The following is a 20,233-nucleotide window of genomic DNA, read 5'->3' on the forward strand; positions in this document are numbered from 1 at the left end:
GAGGCTCTTGTATTTTTTGTTTTTTCTTTGGGTTTTGAGCTGTTACGGGCCATTTAAATTGATCACAATTTATGGATTATTTTAATAATTAATGAACAGATTAATCAGTAATTAAAATAATACCTTTTCTGCACTTCCAAGTGGTAGTTTTATATGAGATTTTTGCTGCTCTGTACCAAAAGCAGGACCTTAATATATGAGCAAGGAGCTGAGAGTGCTGTTGATCTAGACTGAACTGTTATAATTTGCCAGGTGCAGAGTGTTCTGGTTTACAAAACTCATTTGATGAGTGAAAGAAAAAAAAACTGCCTTCCTTTTCTAAATTTTAATATCGTCAATCTCCCCCCTACTGACTCCCATTAGCTGCTCTGTGATGACGACGGTGTCACCAACAGCACAAGATGTTTCGGCTCCAAAAGCCAGGGCTGCAACTAATGATTATTTTCCATGATCCATTAGAACATTGCTTGTTATTTCAGTTAATCAATTAATCATTGAATCTATAAGTAATTAGCAAAGGACAAGATATGTAAAAGAGGCAAAGATATCATCATTAATCTACTATCAAAACGCTGTTAATTATGCTTTGTTGTTCAACTAATCGATTTATTAACACTAAAAACAAAAGCAACACAACAAGTACAGTCAGCTCTCTCTATTAGGTGTTTATTGGTGACAGAAGAATCTTGTGAATCCTTGAATTAGAGCTGAAACAATAAATTAGTCAACAGTAAATTAATCTGCAACAGTTTTGATAATCAGTCATTACAGTTGTTTGATCATGCAACAACAACCAAAAAAAAGGTATTTTCTTTAACCAAAATGTCAAATCTTTGCAAAAAGGAAACCACTGGATGAATAAATAATCAGAAATAACCACAAGTCGCAGCCTTGCATTTAATATAATGTCACAAATTTCCAAATTTATTTTAAAAATTTCCCAGACACTCTTAATCCCAAATCCGGACTTTAACCTTCAAACAACCACTGTCTGGAGGCAGCAGACCACACAAAGATGTGACCACATCACTATAATCTAATGAAACAAAAAAGCTTGAGAAATAAGTGAAAATATCCAACAGTAAAAGAAAAAGAAAAAGTAAAGCCCATGAATACAGACAAACTCTGCCTGGAAATCTACATTTCACAGCCAGGCAAGTGGGAGAGACCACCAGGGGAGGCAGGAGAGAGACCAAAATACACAGGCAAGCAGTGGGATCAGCAGGAAACACAAGGAGCGTGCACACACACACATACATACATACACACACACACACACGGAGCTATAAGGCTTCATTTCCTGTTTGGACGAGTGCCATTCTTACTCGACGGGAGGTCAAAAAGCCACCACTGCAGCACACAGACGCAACCCTAGACAGACACTGCATGTGTGTGTTTTTATCACAGCAAAGTGCGCACGCACGCACGCACGCGCACACACGCACGCACGCACGCACGCACGCGCACACACACACACACACACACACACACACACACACACACACACACACACACACACACACACACACACACACACACACACACACACACACACACACAGCCTTCAGAGTGTAAAGGCATGCAACTGTACATCCAAGGAATGAGGACTGGAAAAAGATCACAACTACAAATGTCTACCATGTGACCAGATAAGAATATTGTGTAACTGCAGTAACATCTCCTCAGTGAAGCGCACAGCTGTGGGAACAAACTGGGAGTGTACTGTAGCTGTTTGTGCGTGTGTGTCTGTGTGTGTGCATGTGCATCAGCTGCTTTCTGCATCCAGCCTGTTGTTGTGCAGCTTCATCACTGTGCTCACTGGATTCAGTCAGCAAGGCCACTGACATCATGGTAAACAAAACTGCACTGACAAAACAGTGAGTTGTAAAATGTCTTTTCTAAATCCATCACTTGTTTCATCACTTCACTGTCAACTGTTCTTCTATTTGAGAACATTCAAATTTCCACTTGATTCATTAACATTAAACGATAAATTTGTGGAATAAAAGTTGTCTAATTTAATTGTTTTTAATTTACATTTATTAGTCTCATTTCATTCCGAAAGCATTTGACTGATGCGTCGTCTTGCAGAAACTCCAACTTGAAGTTTTACTGATCAGTTTCCCACAGTTGTTGCCTTCAAGTGATTCAGCATTTCCTCCGCAACTGACACATTGTCACGGAAAAAAAATGATAGTTCTTGCGAATTCTGTTCCCTTAGAACTTCAAGGAATTCAGTCACAATCTAATAAAAACGAGGGGATTTTTTTTCTAAGATGGCGGCACTAAGAGAGAAAAAAACTACATGTGAATAAAACATAGAAATGGGTTTTCATTTATAGCTCATCATGTGCATGGGTGTGAATGCATCACTGGCTATTTTCAGGTCACAGGTCTTTGTGCTCAGTTTATCAGTGATGAACCTGCTCATATCTGGTCATCAAGAAATGCATATCCTGTGGGTGGTACAATATATGATGTATACTACAAGTATGAATCATGTATGACAATATCAGCTTGACTTACTGTTTGTTTGCATGTATATCATGCAAGATGATTTGATGTTGTTTGCAACCCTTATTTTATTCCTCCTAAGAGTAAAAAACAAAACAAAACATACTCTCATAGTTTGTTTCCATTCCAAATTTGTTATCAGTCAAACAGTGACTGTGGTGTTGTGTATGGTAATGAGCTGTGAGCTGAATGTATTGTTATACCCCTGTGTGCAGTTGCTGTACCTGCTCTCCTCCCGGTTGTTCCAAACTACTTTCATTTTTACTATGCTGCCTCAGTTTCTCTAAATAAATTTGTCTGTTTTGCTTTTATTCAATTGTCTCTTTCTCTGCACCGACGTTCCCTCAACAAAGCTGCCACAGGCCCCAAAACTCTGACTGTCTCAGGTGAATCATACGAAGTTGACTTGTTGTCATGACAACAGTAACAGTTTCTGATTTGGGCATTTGTGCCTCCGGGTTCAGTTTTAGGAAAAAAAATGAATTTTATGTGGTGCAGATCAAATTTGAGGAAGAAGCGACTCCATGAAACTTCAGAGCTGTGTCAGAGGGGAAAAATAAAATCATAATCAGGACACAGGAGCTGCAGAATGAAGATCAGCTGCACACACACACACACACACACACACACAAACTATTCTCCCTCTCTTCCCTCTCTATTCGGGGCATCACAGAGAGGTTCTTAATGCGAGGCATTTTCTTCCGCCGGACAGACAAAGCGCTCCCTGTTCCCAGCCGCTTAGCAGCCACTTCACACGCAGCACAAGGTGGAAGCCCCGCAAGCTACTCTATTCTCCCATCAGCCCTCCTGCGTCAACGCCGCAGAGAGACCCCGGGTTGTGAATGGCAACAGCAGCAGGGGAGACGACACGCAAACAAAACACCTGACGGCACACACATAACGACACACAGATACATGCACACAGTGTTTGGCTACTGGGACTGCAGCAAGACGCAGACATCCCCTGAATGTCAATAAGCAGTTCAGGTAAAGACACTAGAAGAAAACACACCAAACACAGGTTAAATCATGTTTTAATAATAATAACATATGATTCAGAATTTGCAGAGGCCTGATGAAAAATGCCACTATTACTAGAAGCTTAACAGTTTCTAGTGGCATCACTATTAGTGCTCAAACAATTCAAATGTTCCCAACTTGAGGGCTGGAACCCCTCAGAAAGGGCTGCAAGATGAATCTAAGGGGTCATGAATAATTCAGAGGATAAGACAGCAGGAAGATATTATTGTGGAAAAAAAAGTTATGTTTATTTTTTCACATGTTCAGCTAGTCTTTATTTATTTGTTGCACATAACTGAATAAATGTAATTCCAGTCCCCCTAAATAAAAAAAGAGAGAAAAAAAAATCCTCAATCCTCAATCCTAATTAAACTGGTCACATCTGGGGATATACAGCTGTGACGAGGTTGCAAGTGGGCTATTGTTGTGAAGGTTGGAAAACATAAATCAACAATTTTTAAAGTCAGTTAATCGTTAAAGCAGCTCATCGTGCCAAACTGCACTGGGTTCAGCTTTTACAATGGGGGGGGGCGGGGTTCACAAATGTTCTCTTTTTTCACATGACTGTAATTTGAATATTGCACTTTGGAGTGTTGGCAATTTAAAGATGTCACTTTGGGCTGCGGGAGAATATTTTATTGACTAAATGATTAACAAATAATTAAAAAAGCTCCTAGAGAGAAAATAATCATTAGCTCCAGCCCCTTAAATGCACTTTCTTAATTATAACAGGATTAAAAAATGCAAAATGCTCTTATGACCAGTAACTGAGCCTTATTTGTTGCTTTATCACTCTATACCCAGTACCCAATGGCACTCTTTCCTCCCAGCAAAACACAAGACAAGACATGCAACATAGTACAATACACTTGGCATCCAACTCAGAAGGATGCATCACTTCCAGTCGGAGAAATGCCACCACCAAGCAGACACACCCCGACCAGAGCGAGCCCCACGTAACTGTGGGCAGACCAAAGGAAACGGCCCTGACGCCAGGCGGCGTCTCGCCACACACTGACTGACACATTAATGTAAGAGAGCTGCATCCTGAGGCATCTCAAGCTTTAGGCGTGGACGGGAACGGGCTTAAGACAGAAACTGAAGAGAGGGATAACAGAGTCCAAAGAAGAAAAAAAAATAGCCGGTGAATTGTGAAGTGTGTTTATTCATACCAGGAAGAAGATTTATCATATTTGAACTGGCACCTGAGAAGCCATCTTTCCTTTCCTCGCCACTGTAAAAACAACATAAACCCTATAAGGTAGAGGTTTTCCTCTCTATTACCCATTCAGCAGAATGCAACACCGGCCTCAAGGGCCAATGCTAATCTCATATCCATGAGCAGTGCATGAGGGCAACATGATAATGATCCACCTCTGAACAGGACAGTGGAGGGCAATAAAACACACAGGCTGCGAGGCTGAGAAGCCTGCCTCTTTATTATTAAAACAGACATGCGCTTCATTACAGCAAACACATTAGGACACTATCCATAAAAAAAAGCAACAAGATGGAGATGTTGTGAATGAAAGGAACTTTTTCAAGTTATCAAGGCAAAGCTGCTAAATCATTCACATTTCTCTCATAAAAGTTGTGCAAATGAAAAAAGATGAGACATCTCCAAGCAGCAGCGTCTTATTCTTGTAGCTACGTCGATTATCAGCTGGAAGAAGACGAGCTTGTAGTTTGGGTTCTTGCTCTGAATTACCTTCACTTTTCCTGCATCTCTTCAAGCCAAAAGAAGGAGGAAAACATTTCTTTGTTGACCCACCAGTTGACCCAACGTGACATGACCTAGTTCATCTTCACCACGGTAACACAAAGTACACAAGCATGGGCTTAAATATAGCATAGCGAGTATGGAATTTCCCAGACGCGAGACAAGAGACAGTGACAAGCGTTTGCAATAGAGACAGAAGTCAAACAACCAAAGCTAAAGCTAAAGCTAAAGCTAAAGCAGTTCACTGTACAGAAATGACTTTTTTCACTGATCTTAAGCACCGTGTCTAACTGTTTTTCATATGCTTCTCCGATGTGGCCCAGGGGGTTGTCATGGTGACTGAGGCAGGTGGTGGCGTCATGGTGACCTTGGTATCGCCTGAATGTTATTTGTCAGGATATTGACTCAAAACCTCAAGGAGTGTAAATATACTTTTTTTGGTCTCTCTCTCTCTCTCTCTCTCTCTCTCTCTGTCTCCCTCTTGCCTTTCTTTGCTTGTCATGATCCATCTTCCATTTCTTTTCTTCCCTCTCTTTGATTTGCTGGATCTCTCTCTCTGTCTCTCTCTCTCTTCCAAGCCCTCGAGTCTCACAAGTCCTCTTTCCCTCCATTAGTCTGAAAATCTGACCTTCAGTGTGGCCTGAAAGAATTTCTGGCACTCTTAGTGAAGCTCTGTCGGAGGGAAAACACAGATAGAGGACATGGGAAAGACAAAACCAAAAAGGAACTACTCCTTCCATTCCACACCCAACACCACCATTACACCATGGACTACGTTTATCAACAAGAATCATCCAAATTCTCATTTTAAACAATTATTCTATATGTTTGGATTCAACCATGAGTGTCTCATATATGATCCAGCCTTGGTGAATACCTCCCACTTCTAATCTATGAGATGCCACATGGCTGGAGCTCTTTGTTCGATTTGTCTGAGCTCTTAATGCCTTCATTGGATGAGCGGCTGGATTTACCTGCACATGGCAGAGGCCTCATGCTATAGAGAGGAAGAGGTTAGGACGGGAGAAAGTCTGATTTATTCTACTATATGATTGTTTTTGCCACACTTTTAGGTTATAGGAATGACCTGATTATAGGGGTGGGCAAAATGGATAAAATCCTTCATCGCTATATATGTTTAACCAGACAGGAATGTCTGTTTTTGACTGATTTAATACACATGGATTATATAGAAACAGTCCTGCTCATTAATATTGTCCACAGTGAGCTAATACAACCATACAATGAAGGGAAGTTATCACGGTTAAATGGTAAGGCAAAATGTCATCTCACAGTATCTCATACGACCTCCATAACCTGATATATTGGTAAAAATACTGATATTGGCTTAAAAAAAAAAAAAAAAAGTAATTTTGATAGAGTGAAAAACCTTTTTTTATAGCCGAAATTGGTGGATCTGTCATTTGTGTGGCCATTTATTCCCATCAAATAAGCAACAGAATAAAGGTAATATGATCGTTTGTTTTATCACTAGGTACAGACATGTCTGAATTGTTAGTATAAATTCATGAGCTAACACTATTGTCTACAAAACAAATCTATAACTGCATACCAATGTATGTTAGGGCTGCTCAGTAATCACTTAATACTTGCCACGATGTTTTACAATGCGTTTGTGTGCCTCAGAAGACGACAAGAGTATAATAGAAAGACATACAGAACACCAGTCATTCAGCCAAACACACAGCCAGTCAGACACTTGGACAAGACTGATAAACCAATAAAAGGAACCATGGATACTACAGAAGGCCTCGTACTGTGTTTGAAAATAACCAAGTCAGTGTGAAAGTGAGAAGAGAAGTGGGAAATGTGGGGCACCATTTATCACAGCTGTGTGGGCAGTGGTGTGTGTATCTGACCTGGGAGATGTGGTTGATGGAGGACTCCATGCGCCGCAGCTGCGAAGCCTGGATGTCCAGCAGCTGCAGTACGTTGTTGGCTAAGGCATTGATCTGGTAGGCTACGCTGGCCAGGGACTGGGTGGTGTAGGCTTTGGTCTCCTCCAGAGCTTTCCTCTTGTCCTGGGCCTGTGTATGAAAAGGGATTAGAGAGGGGAAGAGGAAAGAAAAAAACACATTAAAACCAATGGAAGAGGAACCCAGTTACTGTCAGTATCATATGATATTTGCATGCATCTTCGAACTGTGCATCCAGGTCCGGTTTGTGGTGGATTCGGGCCAATAGAGCAGCCAAGACATCCATTCCCCCACCAACTCTCATTCCCCTGATAGCATGCTCTCTCTGGAGGGATTTTAGATGATGTAACGCATCCTGCAGCAGCCATATTGAAGGCTCTGAGAACAGTGTGTGAACAGCTGACTACATTTCTATACTCCAGGACTTGGGCAGCTGAGTAGAATTTAACATACTTTACATAGTCATCAATACATTGCTTAATCTCTGTCTTTTTTTTATAAGGAGAAAGTATCATTTTGTCTGTGACAATTTTGTACCATTAAATTAAACACATGCTAAAAGTTTAAATTCATTGCTCGGGCACTAAGATGATTTCTTTTATACATTTGACTATGTTTGCTTGGTCACAAATGACAAACGCTAACAGCTACCTGCATGGGTGACATTAAAAAAAACCTGTATTTAGCCACACTTTGGCAAAAATATGAGTATTGAGATCATGCTCAGCAAATGACCAGATGCAGAAGAAGTGGATTATTCTTAAGATGTGGTTTGAGAAGTTTATGAGAAAGTTTTGAAACTCTGTCATTGCTAGAAACTGTTATTACAATTCAGTACATCTAACACTAAAAACAACAAAATAAGATAATGTAGCTACATTATCTTATTTTAGGGAGCACCTTTTTAAGCCTAAGTTGTCTGATATTTGCAAAGTAAGTTTTTGTTCAATGCAACAAAAGATCATATTAGCATCAGAGGTACCCAGTATTTGCCTCAACACATTAGATAGCTGGCTAGTTAGCTGCCTAAACAAGCAGCTTTGGCTTTGCTAGGCAGCTAAGTAGCCTGTAGGCTAATGCACCAAAACAACCTGCTTCTGACATTAAATATAGTTAAGGTAGGTAGACCTTTCAAGCTTATGGGAAATGATACTCACAACATTTGGGTGGAATATTCCTTAGATGTAGGGTTTTTTAGTAGAAGCTTACATTAGCATAAAAAGCACAAAGTAACAGGTTTAATTTGTTAGCCTGCTGGCTAGTTAAGCCCAAAAACAAACTTAAGTGTTTGTTTAAGATAATTCATAATGCTTTGAGAAGAAACTAAGGTTGACAATACAGCTATCTACTGTATTTTAGGCATTTCTCTTCTTTTTGCCTCATTGTTATATTCAGAAATTATACAGACACCACTTGTGTCACCTGGAAGGTAACCAAACAGCATAAAAACTAAATATAGAGGAGTTCTTCCAATAGGCAAGTCCTATCATACACTGTTCTACTGTACTCAGTGAGAAATATTCTTCCACCATATCATCTTTAAACGACAACACATTGACATACACAAAGATATAAGGCCACAAAGCGGCTAAACCAGAAAAACTGTGGTAATGACACGCTGCTGAGAGCCACCTCACATCAAACAGACTGAGCCTGAGAGCTGAGGTCTAAAATGAGCCATCATGTTTGATCTCTGTGGGCTCTTCCTGACACTGCTCACTCATAAAGCCGAGTCCAAAGAGCACTGCTGGAGGGGCAACACTGGGCTTTGATAACAGGTTGCTGTGGCAGGGGGTAGAGGAGATGATTACTCCTCTAACAGAAAAAAAAAGGGGAACATTTGGTCACGAGAAGACGGGAGGAATGGACAAACCAAATGAAAACAACCATGTCACCGCTTGTCTCATCACTGATTCTCCGTGGCAGTGCGTAACTAATCCAGGAGCAATCTGTACGGCTGAAAGCTCCTGACCTGGAGAGCTGCCGTGCTGTTGGTTAGCCTCGGCCTGGTGAGGAGGCAACAGCGTTCGTGGTGTTTCTTTTAGCGGGAATCAGAGCAGCAGATGTGTTGTGCGATAGCAGCCTCAGGAAGGAGGAGAGATTCCTCCAGAGGGCTTGGAGCAAAGGGCCATCTGTTGATAGCACATAGTCATTCATGTGCACACGCAGACACCTACTTATGACATGGCAATATGCAATATGTGGGAGATGGAGTAACAGCTGCAGGAAAACACACGAAACAACAAAAACATACAAACAAAAGAGGCCTTATAGCCATGACAGCAATTTCTAAATTGCAAGAGGATGCAGTTTTCACTGTGTAGGGACACGGGACTTCAAACAGATTACTGAGCAACATATGCTTGCCTGTGCAGAACTGCTGGCCTACATACAGTATCAAGCTGCAAGTCAGAGACAATGTTTATTTAACCCAAAGTTCGAGTATTTTTCAGCATTAGAGTTCCACTTCTAAAGCCAAATCTAATTAATATCCTAGAAAAGTGATTTTGTAGAAACTCTGAACATAAATGTATCGCTATTCGCTGTGCTTTGCAATTCTAATTGCAATTCTAATATTAAGGAACTACACTATCAAAAAGGGGTATTCCACCCATTTAACCCATGACGTTCAGTTTATTTATCAGTCTGTGAACTTGGCTGCATAATTTCTTATGTGACTGTGGAGTGTTGGGTTTAAAAGATGTGGGCGTTTATCTTCAGGCTGGGAAGCTCTACTAAAAGAAATCATCTAGCTGCATTCTGGGAAATGTAGGAGCCATAGTTTTTTGGTGTCTGTGACTCATACTAGGTGTTCAAATTCTGAATGGCTCTGTTACTTTATGTTGGGCCCTTCTTTGTTTTCTTAAAAGCCTCCCATCTTGCTTATTCGATTACTGCGATACATTTTGTCCATATGATGCTGCAGACACCTAAGAAAACTTAACTGCTATTTGCTGTGACTTGCAATGCAAATTGCAACTGTAACATTAAGAAGCTGCAGGACGTTTTGTCAAACTCTTGCAGCTGCGGAGTCCACAGACAAACAGCACCATTGATGCTTCAGCGCTCAAATGCTGAAATGTGTAAAGACCAATTTACATCCTGCATGTCGTACAAACACATTCATTCAAGGTAGACCATGTTTCCACTGAAGCACAACATGTGATGTTGTTTAGTCCGTGTTGTAAAATGGCTGCAATTGATAAGCTTATGAAGTATGTCTGGTCCTTGTCAACACTCTTTAAGTTTATTATTCTGAATGCTTGTTTCATTCCCCCATGCGAGAGATGAACCATATTTCATTGAGACTCAAAACAGACATAGTTACAACAATGTAAAGTGAAGACAGAAAAGAGTTCACACCACAATGAACAAATATTTAGTCATGTACCAGCACAATAATAGCTCGGCCATCTACAAATTTAAAGCTGTAAACCCAGGCCTTAAAATAAGACCACCGCACTACTAACGGTCAACCCCTCTACCAGAGTTTCTAAATTAGTTTTTTCTTAGAAAAAGTGACAGCTACAATGAAGTCAGATTAATCTGTCCACTGATACATTGAATGGAGAGTGCTGATGCTGATCCAGGCTTATTTTTCCTGGTTTACATGAGGTTAAATCTTTAGCTTCCTGTTAATCATACAATTGTAATTCTCCTTCAAATCCAGAGCTCATGTCTGCAGCTTTATTTTATTTTCTTAAAGAGAGGAAGAAACATGCTGATTCAACAATAGCTGATGGCAGATTGAGAGTCATCTTTTTTCTTTTTTTTTTTTTTTTTTTAAATTGTATTTCTAGACAAACTGATCCAAACTGCATTAGCTGTCAGCTGTGATGCGAGGTCAGTGATGGGCGCCGGCAGGACAGATGTGACACTTGATTGCATTGCTACAGCTGCATCTTAGAGCCCACCCACCCATCACTTATTCACACGGCGGGGGTCGGCGGCCGTCCACAAATCCCCAAATTAACCAGATTTGTTGTTCAGTTCCTGAAGAATCTGTGCTCGTCATGGCATCCATCTTCAGATACAGTGGTTATCTGGGAAAAATGAGAGCAAACAGTGCCTGGGACATTTTTTTTTTCCTGGGGAGGAACAAAGTGTGTGCTTGCTGAGCACAAAAGGTAAATAACAGCCAGCAGAGAGCTGAGTGTTAGTCTACCACAGCTGGAGATGCAGTCGGGATGAGGTGAGCTCCCTTTAGCGCTCCTGGGGCACTTTATCTCATATTTCTGAGCTGAGTAATGACTGAGTGAAAGAGACTACAGAATATCCAGGCGGTAGCAGACAGGCTGTCAGCTACCTCAGCTGGGATTAGAGAGGGAGTACAGAGGAATGCGCAGCCGGTGTACTCACAATAAACGTGTAGCGGGGAGCTGAGGCAAGCTAGATAATCAAACAAATACCTCAATGTGGTGCAAAAAAATTCTCATCTTTTTTAAAGGAGTGATTGCACATGCTGTGTGTGAGCAGCAGGCTGGTGACGCTGGGAGCAATAAGGGAGTGGTTGTCACAAGAACGGATTTGTTTCCTGGGGAAGTTTTTGAAGCTCTGAGGCGCTCAACTGGATAAATACTTTCATCTCGCTCTGTCACCCATCCAGTCTGGCAAGATAACGGCCAGCAGCCGCCACCCGAGTGCAATCAGGCTTTATTTTATTATTTTTTTTAAATCAAGGTGGTGCTCTGCTTTTACGGTCAGGCACCGCTGGCTTCAGTGAGACAGCAGGAAGGAAAAGTCCAGACTTCCTCCCTGAGGATAGAAACTGTTCAGAGGTCAGAGGAGGTGTAGCTGCCTCCTCCACCCAGCAGCCTGAGCAGAAGTAGGAAATGGACAAAATGAGTATTCCTCCTGACTCGTATGACTAACAGAAAACGTGGGGAACTGAGACAAAATATCTCAAAGCTCATGAGGGTTCCTCTGCGGCGTTCTATCAAAGTTTGAAACACGACAAATATTCCCCACAAGGCTTCAAATAAAGAGTTTTACAATAAACCAACACAATACACTGTCTCTTCAGTATGATCGGCCCCTGGATTTGCACAGCTGACAAGCACATTTGTGTTTATGTGCTCCCACTTGCAGGAGAAATGTGCTCAGAACAAAAAAAAAAAAAAAAAAAAAAAAAAACCTGCAGGAATGTTTGGCATTCTGCAACATGTCATACGTCTTTAAACTTTCAAGTGTTGCTGAAGAGCTCTGCCATGGACCACGAGTGTCAGGGATGAGCTCAGAAGAAGGAGAAAACAAACACTGTAATGGAACTGCCACGGGTTTATTTTTCTACTCTGTAAAAAAAAAAAAAAAAAAAAAACCTCAGCAGGAGTGAAACCTCCAGCCGAAGCGGTGTAATGTACAGCGGGACGAAATGTGCTGTAAATCCAGCAGGAAGGTCGTAGAGGCCTCATGGCACTTTGCAGCGTGTGATGTGTATCGACCGCTGATTTACTGCAGACTGGACGGGGCGAGAGAAGTGAGACGGGAGGCGGCTGAAAGGCGGCGCTCAGCGAGGTTGTTGTATTGATGCGGCTGTCCGACATCCAGTGGCTGATTGGAGGTAAGGCCGAGCGGACCAACATGAGATTACAAGAGTGACGCTCGTGGGATCTGAGCAAGTGTTACCTAAGCTATTTCCTGATCATTGAGTTCCTTCTGCCACAGCTCACAAAGACAGATTACAAACCTTCTGAAAGGTAAAACCCTTGAAGTGATTTGAGGCTGTATTGGTTACCAGACATTTGCCTTTGACTTTTTAATTATTAGAGATCAATGACGTAATTTACAATTTACTTATTGTCCATTCTCCTTGTGGTAAACTCAATCAGTGTCATGCCTTCCTTGTTGCACATTAGTCCTGGATGATACCAAGAAAATCGAGCTGAAAGGCGAATTAGATTAGGCCTGGGAAGAATCTCGTCTGCTCATCATATTGGCCTTAAAATAATGACTAAGACCTCATCATCAAGCTATTAATCCTTCCACTGCTTCAAATTATGAAACCGTGAGAAACTGAACGCCAACTCCAACGAGCCACCTGGGGAGACAAGACAAAGTGACACTGAAACGTGCGAGGAATGAGGAGAGCAACTTCAGTCTTTCCTTGAGCTTGGAAAAAAAAAAACTCAGCAGCACGATGCGTGAATTCATAATTATTCCTCCTCCTGTGGGGCAGATGGAGGCTGACGGAAAGGCCATAAGGTCTACCTGACCTTGAAGAAGTGCCAGCATGCAATTGAAAATTCCTCCAGTATGTCAGGAGGAGACGCAAATGGGAAGTTTGCACATGGAGGAAAGTCATTAACCTTCCTTGAGTGACTTGGTAATTGGTTCACCCCGGTAGAAAGTCACAGTTCTGTGGCTAACACTATGTACTGAACTGATAAACAAGTAAACAAAGACTATTTCTCATTGGATGTGGGTGTTGGAAGAGCTCTTTTTTTCCCCATGACACAGAAAACGTCCGGATCAGATATTTATATAGAAAAAAACTCTGAAATCCCACATTTTAACCTGCTTGTAACAGGTCAGCCCAACAGTCTGGACCAAACCAGCTCCAGTCAGCTGAGGGGGAGGAGTGACAGGTGGTCAAAAGGATGAATGGGCCTGGCTGGTAAGCTGAGAGCCGCCAGGCCTCTCCATGCTGCGAGAGAAACCAGGCCACTCCGCAGAGTGAGAGAGAGGGAGCTGGAGAAAGAAGGACAGGAAATGAGGACTCGGGAGTAACCCAGAGAGACAGAGCTGTGGTAAAAAAAAAAAATAAAAAAATAAAAGAAACACAGTATTTATCACCTTCAGGTAAGCCTGGATCTCTTCCAGGGGAAAACAGCCCAGAGCAGGTACAGCAAGGTTTTATGACCAGGAGTGTGAAGAGCACATCTCTCCCTTTCTCTTTGTGTCACACTCCTCAATGAAAGCCAGGACTCTCCTCTCAGACGGGACGCCACCTGCATGGCTTACAACAGCCTGCATTTCAAAACTAATTTAGAAGCAGTCTAGGCTTTTCTATTCTAATCAAAAAAAAGCACAAGTGGGCATCGTGCTGGCTCAGCAGGCACCAGTCACATGGCCCGAGCTTGCGACACTGGCTCTGATCTGACTTATGACCTCTTGGTTTGCCACATCTCACTTCCATTTCCCTATTCCCTGTTACTGTATGCTGTGAGTTAAGCAGAGATGCCACATTGTGGCGGGGATTTTATCTGAATTTTTTCAATGTCAGTACAAAAACAGTGAGTTTTGGTCGACCTTCCTCCTACGATTCCTGATCATGACAGTGCACTCAGTTTCAGAGAAATCTATTATAGGCATCTTTAGCACAGTGCATGTTGGAGTTACACAGGGATATCTATTCTTACTATTTTGGTAGTGAAATGATGGTAAACTATTCCATTCTTTCAGCCTCACCTCAGTGTTTAATAGCATACAAGACCCTGCCGCACTAATACAGCATTCACTTCTCTATTTCAGAAACAACTGATCGATTAGTTATTAATAACTAATAGATAGGCTGCTGATCATTTGTGTTACGGGCACAATTTGGTCAAACCTCAGAAATCTGTTTGATTTTCACATCTCAGTGCCACATGTAAACACAATATCCAGATGTGCAACTATTGTTTCATCTGCCAAATATTTAAATCGATTGTTTTTTTTCTCCATGAAATAAAAAAGTGAGAAAATATCCAAATTTCATTTGGATATGACATTTCCCAGAGCCCTGTGGAGACATCTTCACATCGACCAGTCCAAAACACAATTTTTCATTTAATGAGTGTGCCACTTTACTATAACACTGCTGGACTCCTCTAGTCCTGTAAACAGACCGTGGTGTGTAAAAATTGGTGGAGTTGCCCTTTAAATATCATATGACAAAGAAAAACAGCAAATCCCCACATCTGAGAGCTGGAAAGAGGAACCTCTTTAAATATCTCTTTAAATAGCAAACACAACTTATAAAACCTGAATCTTTTTAGAAAAGTAATGAACAGCCCTTTGTAGAGCCTGTATCAGCGTCTCCTGCCAACACGGCCAGGTGGCCCACTTTGCATACAGTATAGTACGGTGTCCTTGTCACACGGGTTAAACAAACAGGCTGCTGAGCTGCATCAATGAAATAATAAAATGAGTGTGACCAAATTTCAAGGCGGCAGCCGGCAATGAGCGAGACCTTAAAAAGCTACGGTGCAGCAAACAGGAAAATCTTGAAATAAAATAAGCCACCCCAGATTAATCAGATGTGTCTTAATGTGAAAGGGTGTTTGTTTTTCAGCTCTGTTATGAAGCTACTTCCTGCCACACTGAGAGAAGGCATTTCCAGGGAGCTGATCTTGAGAGTCAGCAGGGCAAACAGGAAACATAACTCTGACCTGTTAGTGTGTCATACACCACACACACACACACACACACACACACACACAAAACACAATCTTGGACAAACAAAAGTCACTACCAAGTTGAGACAGTGATGTGTCCTTGGCTGAACAGAGCTTTCACCATCTGCTTCAGCCTGCTGAACACACAACACCAAAGCCTCCATGACAAGAAGCAAGTGAGGGGGAGAGAGAGAGAGAGAGAGACAGAGAGAGAGACAGCGAGCGAGCTAGAGAGAGAGAGAGAGAGAGGATGGAATGGAAATGTGAAGGAGGAGTGCTGAAAGGATGGGCTGATTCGAGCTGAGGCATGTTGATATGTGCGCGACTCAGCTGGGAGTGCACAGTTTTACGTTGTGTATGTGTGAGTGTATGTTTCTGTCAGAGGCGCGCACGCACGCACGCACGCACGCACGCACACACACACACACACACACACACACACACACACACACACACACACACACACAGAGCGAGTATCTGCAGCAGACAGAGAGGCAGCTTATGAAAAGTGCACTGTTAGTCTGACACTCGCTTCACACAGAGCTCGCAACGTGTGTCGAAAAAGCTTAAAATCCCGCTCTTTACGTCAGCACTTTAAACAAGGTGCTCGGCTGAAACACAGCCACACGATCTGTCAGACACATGAAACACAACTTACCACAGGGTTTAGTTCAAAGTTGTTACCTCAAACTCTCACAGGCTTGTCATCCATCTCTACTGTACTCTTTATCCACAGCTACATGAAAACAACATGTTATGACAGCAACGTTTTTTTTGGTGCATTTTCCATCTCATTACTCAGGAGATTATAATCCCACGATGACTGAACAGTTTCTGGAGCTTCTCCTGTTTAGAGCAAAATTCTGCTGCAAAACACTAAATTCTTGTCATTTTGGTTTTAAAGATTTACCTCTTCAGACTACAGCTTGACACCACGACTCAAACCTCATTTATTCTCAAGTTTTTTTTTATTTTTATTTCTCTTTAGTTAATTAGACAAAGATCCACCTCCAATTTTTGAAAATATCTGTGTTGCTCTTGAACGCACTTTCTGTAAGTTGCTTTGAACCAAAGCGTCTGCCAAATGGATGTAATATTAATTTCCGCACAAAATATGGGCAAATTTAGGCAATGAAATCAGTATCAGCCTCCAGCTATGGCTGTGTTTTGGTTTTAATAAATGTTTATTAAAAATAGTGCCAATACAAAGTTTTAGCAGTGATACCAAAACAATACTTCTTGCAATAAACTGTTTTTTTTTGTTTTTTTTCCATTTAACAAAAGAAGTTCTGAAATGTCAAAAGTTGTCAGAAGAAAAGCAGCTGTAAAGAACTTAAATTGGTCTAACAAAGATTTTTGTTGTGGTCTGAAACTCTCTGACTCAAAATATGTTAAAAAGACAGGACTACAAGTCACAGCAGGCAACTGGTGCCAACTTGACAGTTTCCAGTACAACACAAACATCTCAGTTGAGCCGAGCTATAAAAACAATGACATGGTAAATTCTTCTCGTTTTAAAATTTGTCAAATTCAAATACACTAGAAATCTGGGTAAATAGGTAAAATCAGTATTGGTCTTCAAATCTAGGGCTGTGTATCATTTCCAAATCTCCAATAATTGCACACTAATGCTGAGAAATATATGATTCAGATCTGGAACTATCTGATTCGAGAGTAACAAAATGAGACTACAAATCTGACCAGGCATGGATACTCTGTGCTACAGGCAGTATTTATCTCTGATACCCTGCAGCCCTGGCAAAAGCAAAATATGGGCAATTAAATCATATCAGTGTTTGAAGTTTTGATAACAAAGCCAAAAAATTTTCCTTCACAAAAACAAACAGGGCAAAGTTTTCTAATGTTTTATCTAAAGGCAAATGAAACAGTGAATATCTGAAATATAAATCAGGAACCGACTAAAGACTGCAGAATAATTATCAACCTTAAAACCCGGCCAGACGTTCAGTGGCAGCTTTCAGCTCTTCACAGTCTGCTAATCAGTGCACATTTCAGTTCATATTCATGTTTGATACAAAGCCTTATAAAAATGAGCAAATTCTTGTCACCGTGCTATGAAAGTATCAGCAGGACCATCATCCGGACTAAAAGACATCAGCACTTGCTCATTTGAGCCCCAAATACGGCCATGCTGCTAAAAATGAGCCCAAAAACAAACTAAATTCCCTGCACTGCTCCTGCTTTTACGTACAGCTCTCAATATTGTGCCACTGTGGGAAATCAGTTCTCATGTTACAGACGGCTGCTGTAAACAAACTCCATATCAAGGAAATCCCCGCATTCAGGTCCACAGTTTTTTTATTTCATTGTAACTGAACTATCATGAGGGAAGGAGGGGGGGGGGGGGGAGAAAAAGCCTCATCCACTTCATTTTTGGGCTGAAATGGGCCAGAGATGGTAGATCTACCGTCCTGTAGTGCATGTGTGGGCTGTAGCTGCAGAGCCGTGCCTCACAGTGCCAAATCGTCCGAGGACAGGGAAGAAAACTAAATTACAGGGAGTCCTTTAGGAGTACAGCTGGAATGGACACACCCTCCGTAGCTGATACGGTGGGTTGACTTCCTGCTTTAAAAAAAAAAAAAAAAAAAAATGTTTTCTCACCACCACTTGTTTGTCTGTCACTCAATTTGTTCACAAAAGACGGTTCTGACTTTTATTTTTAGGTGTGGCTGACCACAGATGTTATTGGGATAAAATTAGAAAGGCAATGCAATCTGTGGTCTTCAGACTCTGCAGTGAAGTTGCGCTGTGATAATCGCTTCTTTATGAGCCACACTTACATCAACATAAACTTTAAAATAATGCAGTGCAAACACGAGAGATTTCACCACGATGAATTTACACCACATTAGATGCTTCGGCAGGAGGGAGACGACTGAAGTGGAAGACAGATGTGCTGCCTCGTATTGGCCAGCAGAGATTAAAGCAAGCTCTGTTCCCATGAACAAGTTGAGGAAGAGAAAAAAAAAAAAAGATCAATACCTCCAACCTTTATTGACCAACTAACAATGGCTTTACATTCCTCCCTCTGTCTCTCACAGCCTGGTAGCAAGCCTGCAAACCCAGCTGAATTATCCTGAATAAGCTTTCCTCTCCATTAAGTATTAACCTAGAAAAGAAGCTGCCTTCTACTGATTTCCATGCATATATTACATGTTGATTAATGGTTGAAACAACTGTGCAGCAACAATAAAAGTCATGCACTGGCATTATGGAATTTGCACTGAGTGCTTACAAGTCCATAACAGTCACTACACCTCACTGTAATGTTCCTGCAGTATCCCAATGGAGACTTTAACTGTTTTGTGGTATTAAATGGTGAGTTTAATGACCTTATGGAATGTAATGTACTGTTACCTCATTGTATTATTCATGTAAGCTTACAGCTGTACTGTGATGTGACATTTAGTTTATGTGAAGCCAATTACTGCGAGCAGACTACAGCAACTTTCTCGGTGATGTTTCGAAATAAAATCAAGTTGTTGTTGTTTTTTTTTTGTTTTTGTTTTTTTTTTGTTTTACGTGGTCACTGACCTGCTGTAAAACACACAGGCCTCCCTATCAGCAGTGAGAGAGGGAGCAGTTTTGAAGCAGCCCAGTGTAATAGTAGTAAAAAAAAAAAAAAGTAGACACACCCTCTGTGTAAACGGAATAAATGTGATCAATGGTGAGAACATGCAGGAGCTCTCCAAATGTCCCACAGTCACCAAACTGTTATTTCAGCCCCGAGCTTCGGGCGGAGAGGATCATTTCACAACCCGAGTCCAGCTTCTTTATCCACATTTCCTGTCCCGACAACCATTCAATCCCGAGCTTTCTGGCGACAAAAGGCGGCTCAGAGATAACGCGGTGGCCCCTTCACTTACCTGGACATAATTGTTCTCGCAGTAGTCTGCTACTCTGGTGAGGTTTTGATAACTCTCCACAAGCGCTCTTTTGCCGGCCGGGATCTCTTCCTCTAACAACATTTGTAGCTCTGCCATCTTACATCTCTCCGCAGAGCCTCCCTTCCCTCTGCCTTCCCTTTGATTGAAACGAGCCACCAGCCCCTGCTCTGCCTCAAAAAAAAAAAAAAAAAAAAAATCCTTTGCCTGCTATTGTGGGATTCCTGCCCTCGCTTTGGCGTGAACTCAACCCGAAGATCGTTTGTAGCCAGCAGAGGAGTCACTCAACAGTTAAAAAGCGAGGCCAGTTTTAACGCCTAATATTGTGTGTTAAAAATAAAAAAAATAGCTTATAAGTTACATTATTATTTACATATATATATATATATATAAGCATAACGTACTGATTGTAGACTGTGTTATTTATTTGTATTTTTATTCATGCTAATTTTGATTCCATTGCAACTGGGAACTGCATCACAACTGGATCACTAGTTTGTTTTTTTTAGTGTAATGTGCATTCAGCTACGCATTCATTAAATAATTAGGTCTTTTATTCATGAATAGTAGTTTTTTCCCCTCAAAATATATAGAACTTATTCATCAATCAAAATGCATGCATATTCAAAGAATATAATAATATTATATTCTATGCACATTAACATTATATTGCCTTTACTAAATACTTTCCCTACCTTGTAACTGCACTATGTATTTGATAATGATGTGTTTTTTTTTCTGTTTTTACATCCGCATAACACT

At 41.3% G+C, this 20,233-nt stretch overlaps 1 protein-coding gene across 12 annotated transcripts in view; it reads right to left on the bottom strand.

The window, feature by feature from the left end:
* The window catches only part of abi1a (abl-interactor 1a), a 49,365-nt gene extending 29,639 nt beyond the window's left edge, over nt 1-19,726 (bottom strand). For 5 of the 12 annotated variants that reach the window (XM_071484734.1, XM_071484732.1, XM_071484740.1 and 2 more), the window contains exons 1-2: nt 19,454-19,651; nt 7,135-7,302 (exon numbers count right to left, since the gene is read on the bottom strand). In XM_071484734.1, the coding sequence (XP_071340835.1) occupies nt 7,135-7,302; nt 19,454-19,570 (285 nt within the window). In that variant the 5' untranslated portion in view covers nt 19,571-19,651. Of the gene's footprint in view, nt 1-7,134; nt 7,303-19,453 lie in introns of all 12 variants that reach the window. The other 7 variants (XM_071484730.1, XM_071484731.1, XM_071484733.1 and 4 more) reach the window with 6 other exon arrangements.
* Nucleotides 19,727-20,233: the final 507 nt, after the last annotated feature.

Source organism: Trachinotus anak, unplaced genomic scaffold (assembly GCF_046630095.1).
Source record: "Trachinotus anak isolate AG129_WGS33_773 ecotype Australia unplaced genomic scaffold, CSIRO_AGI_Tana_v1 ptg000009l, whole genome shotgun sequence".
In the NCBI taxonomy this organism is placed as follows: domain Eukaryota; kingdom Metazoa; phylum Chordata; class Actinopteri; order Carangiformes; family Carangidae; genus Trachinotus; species Trachinotus anak.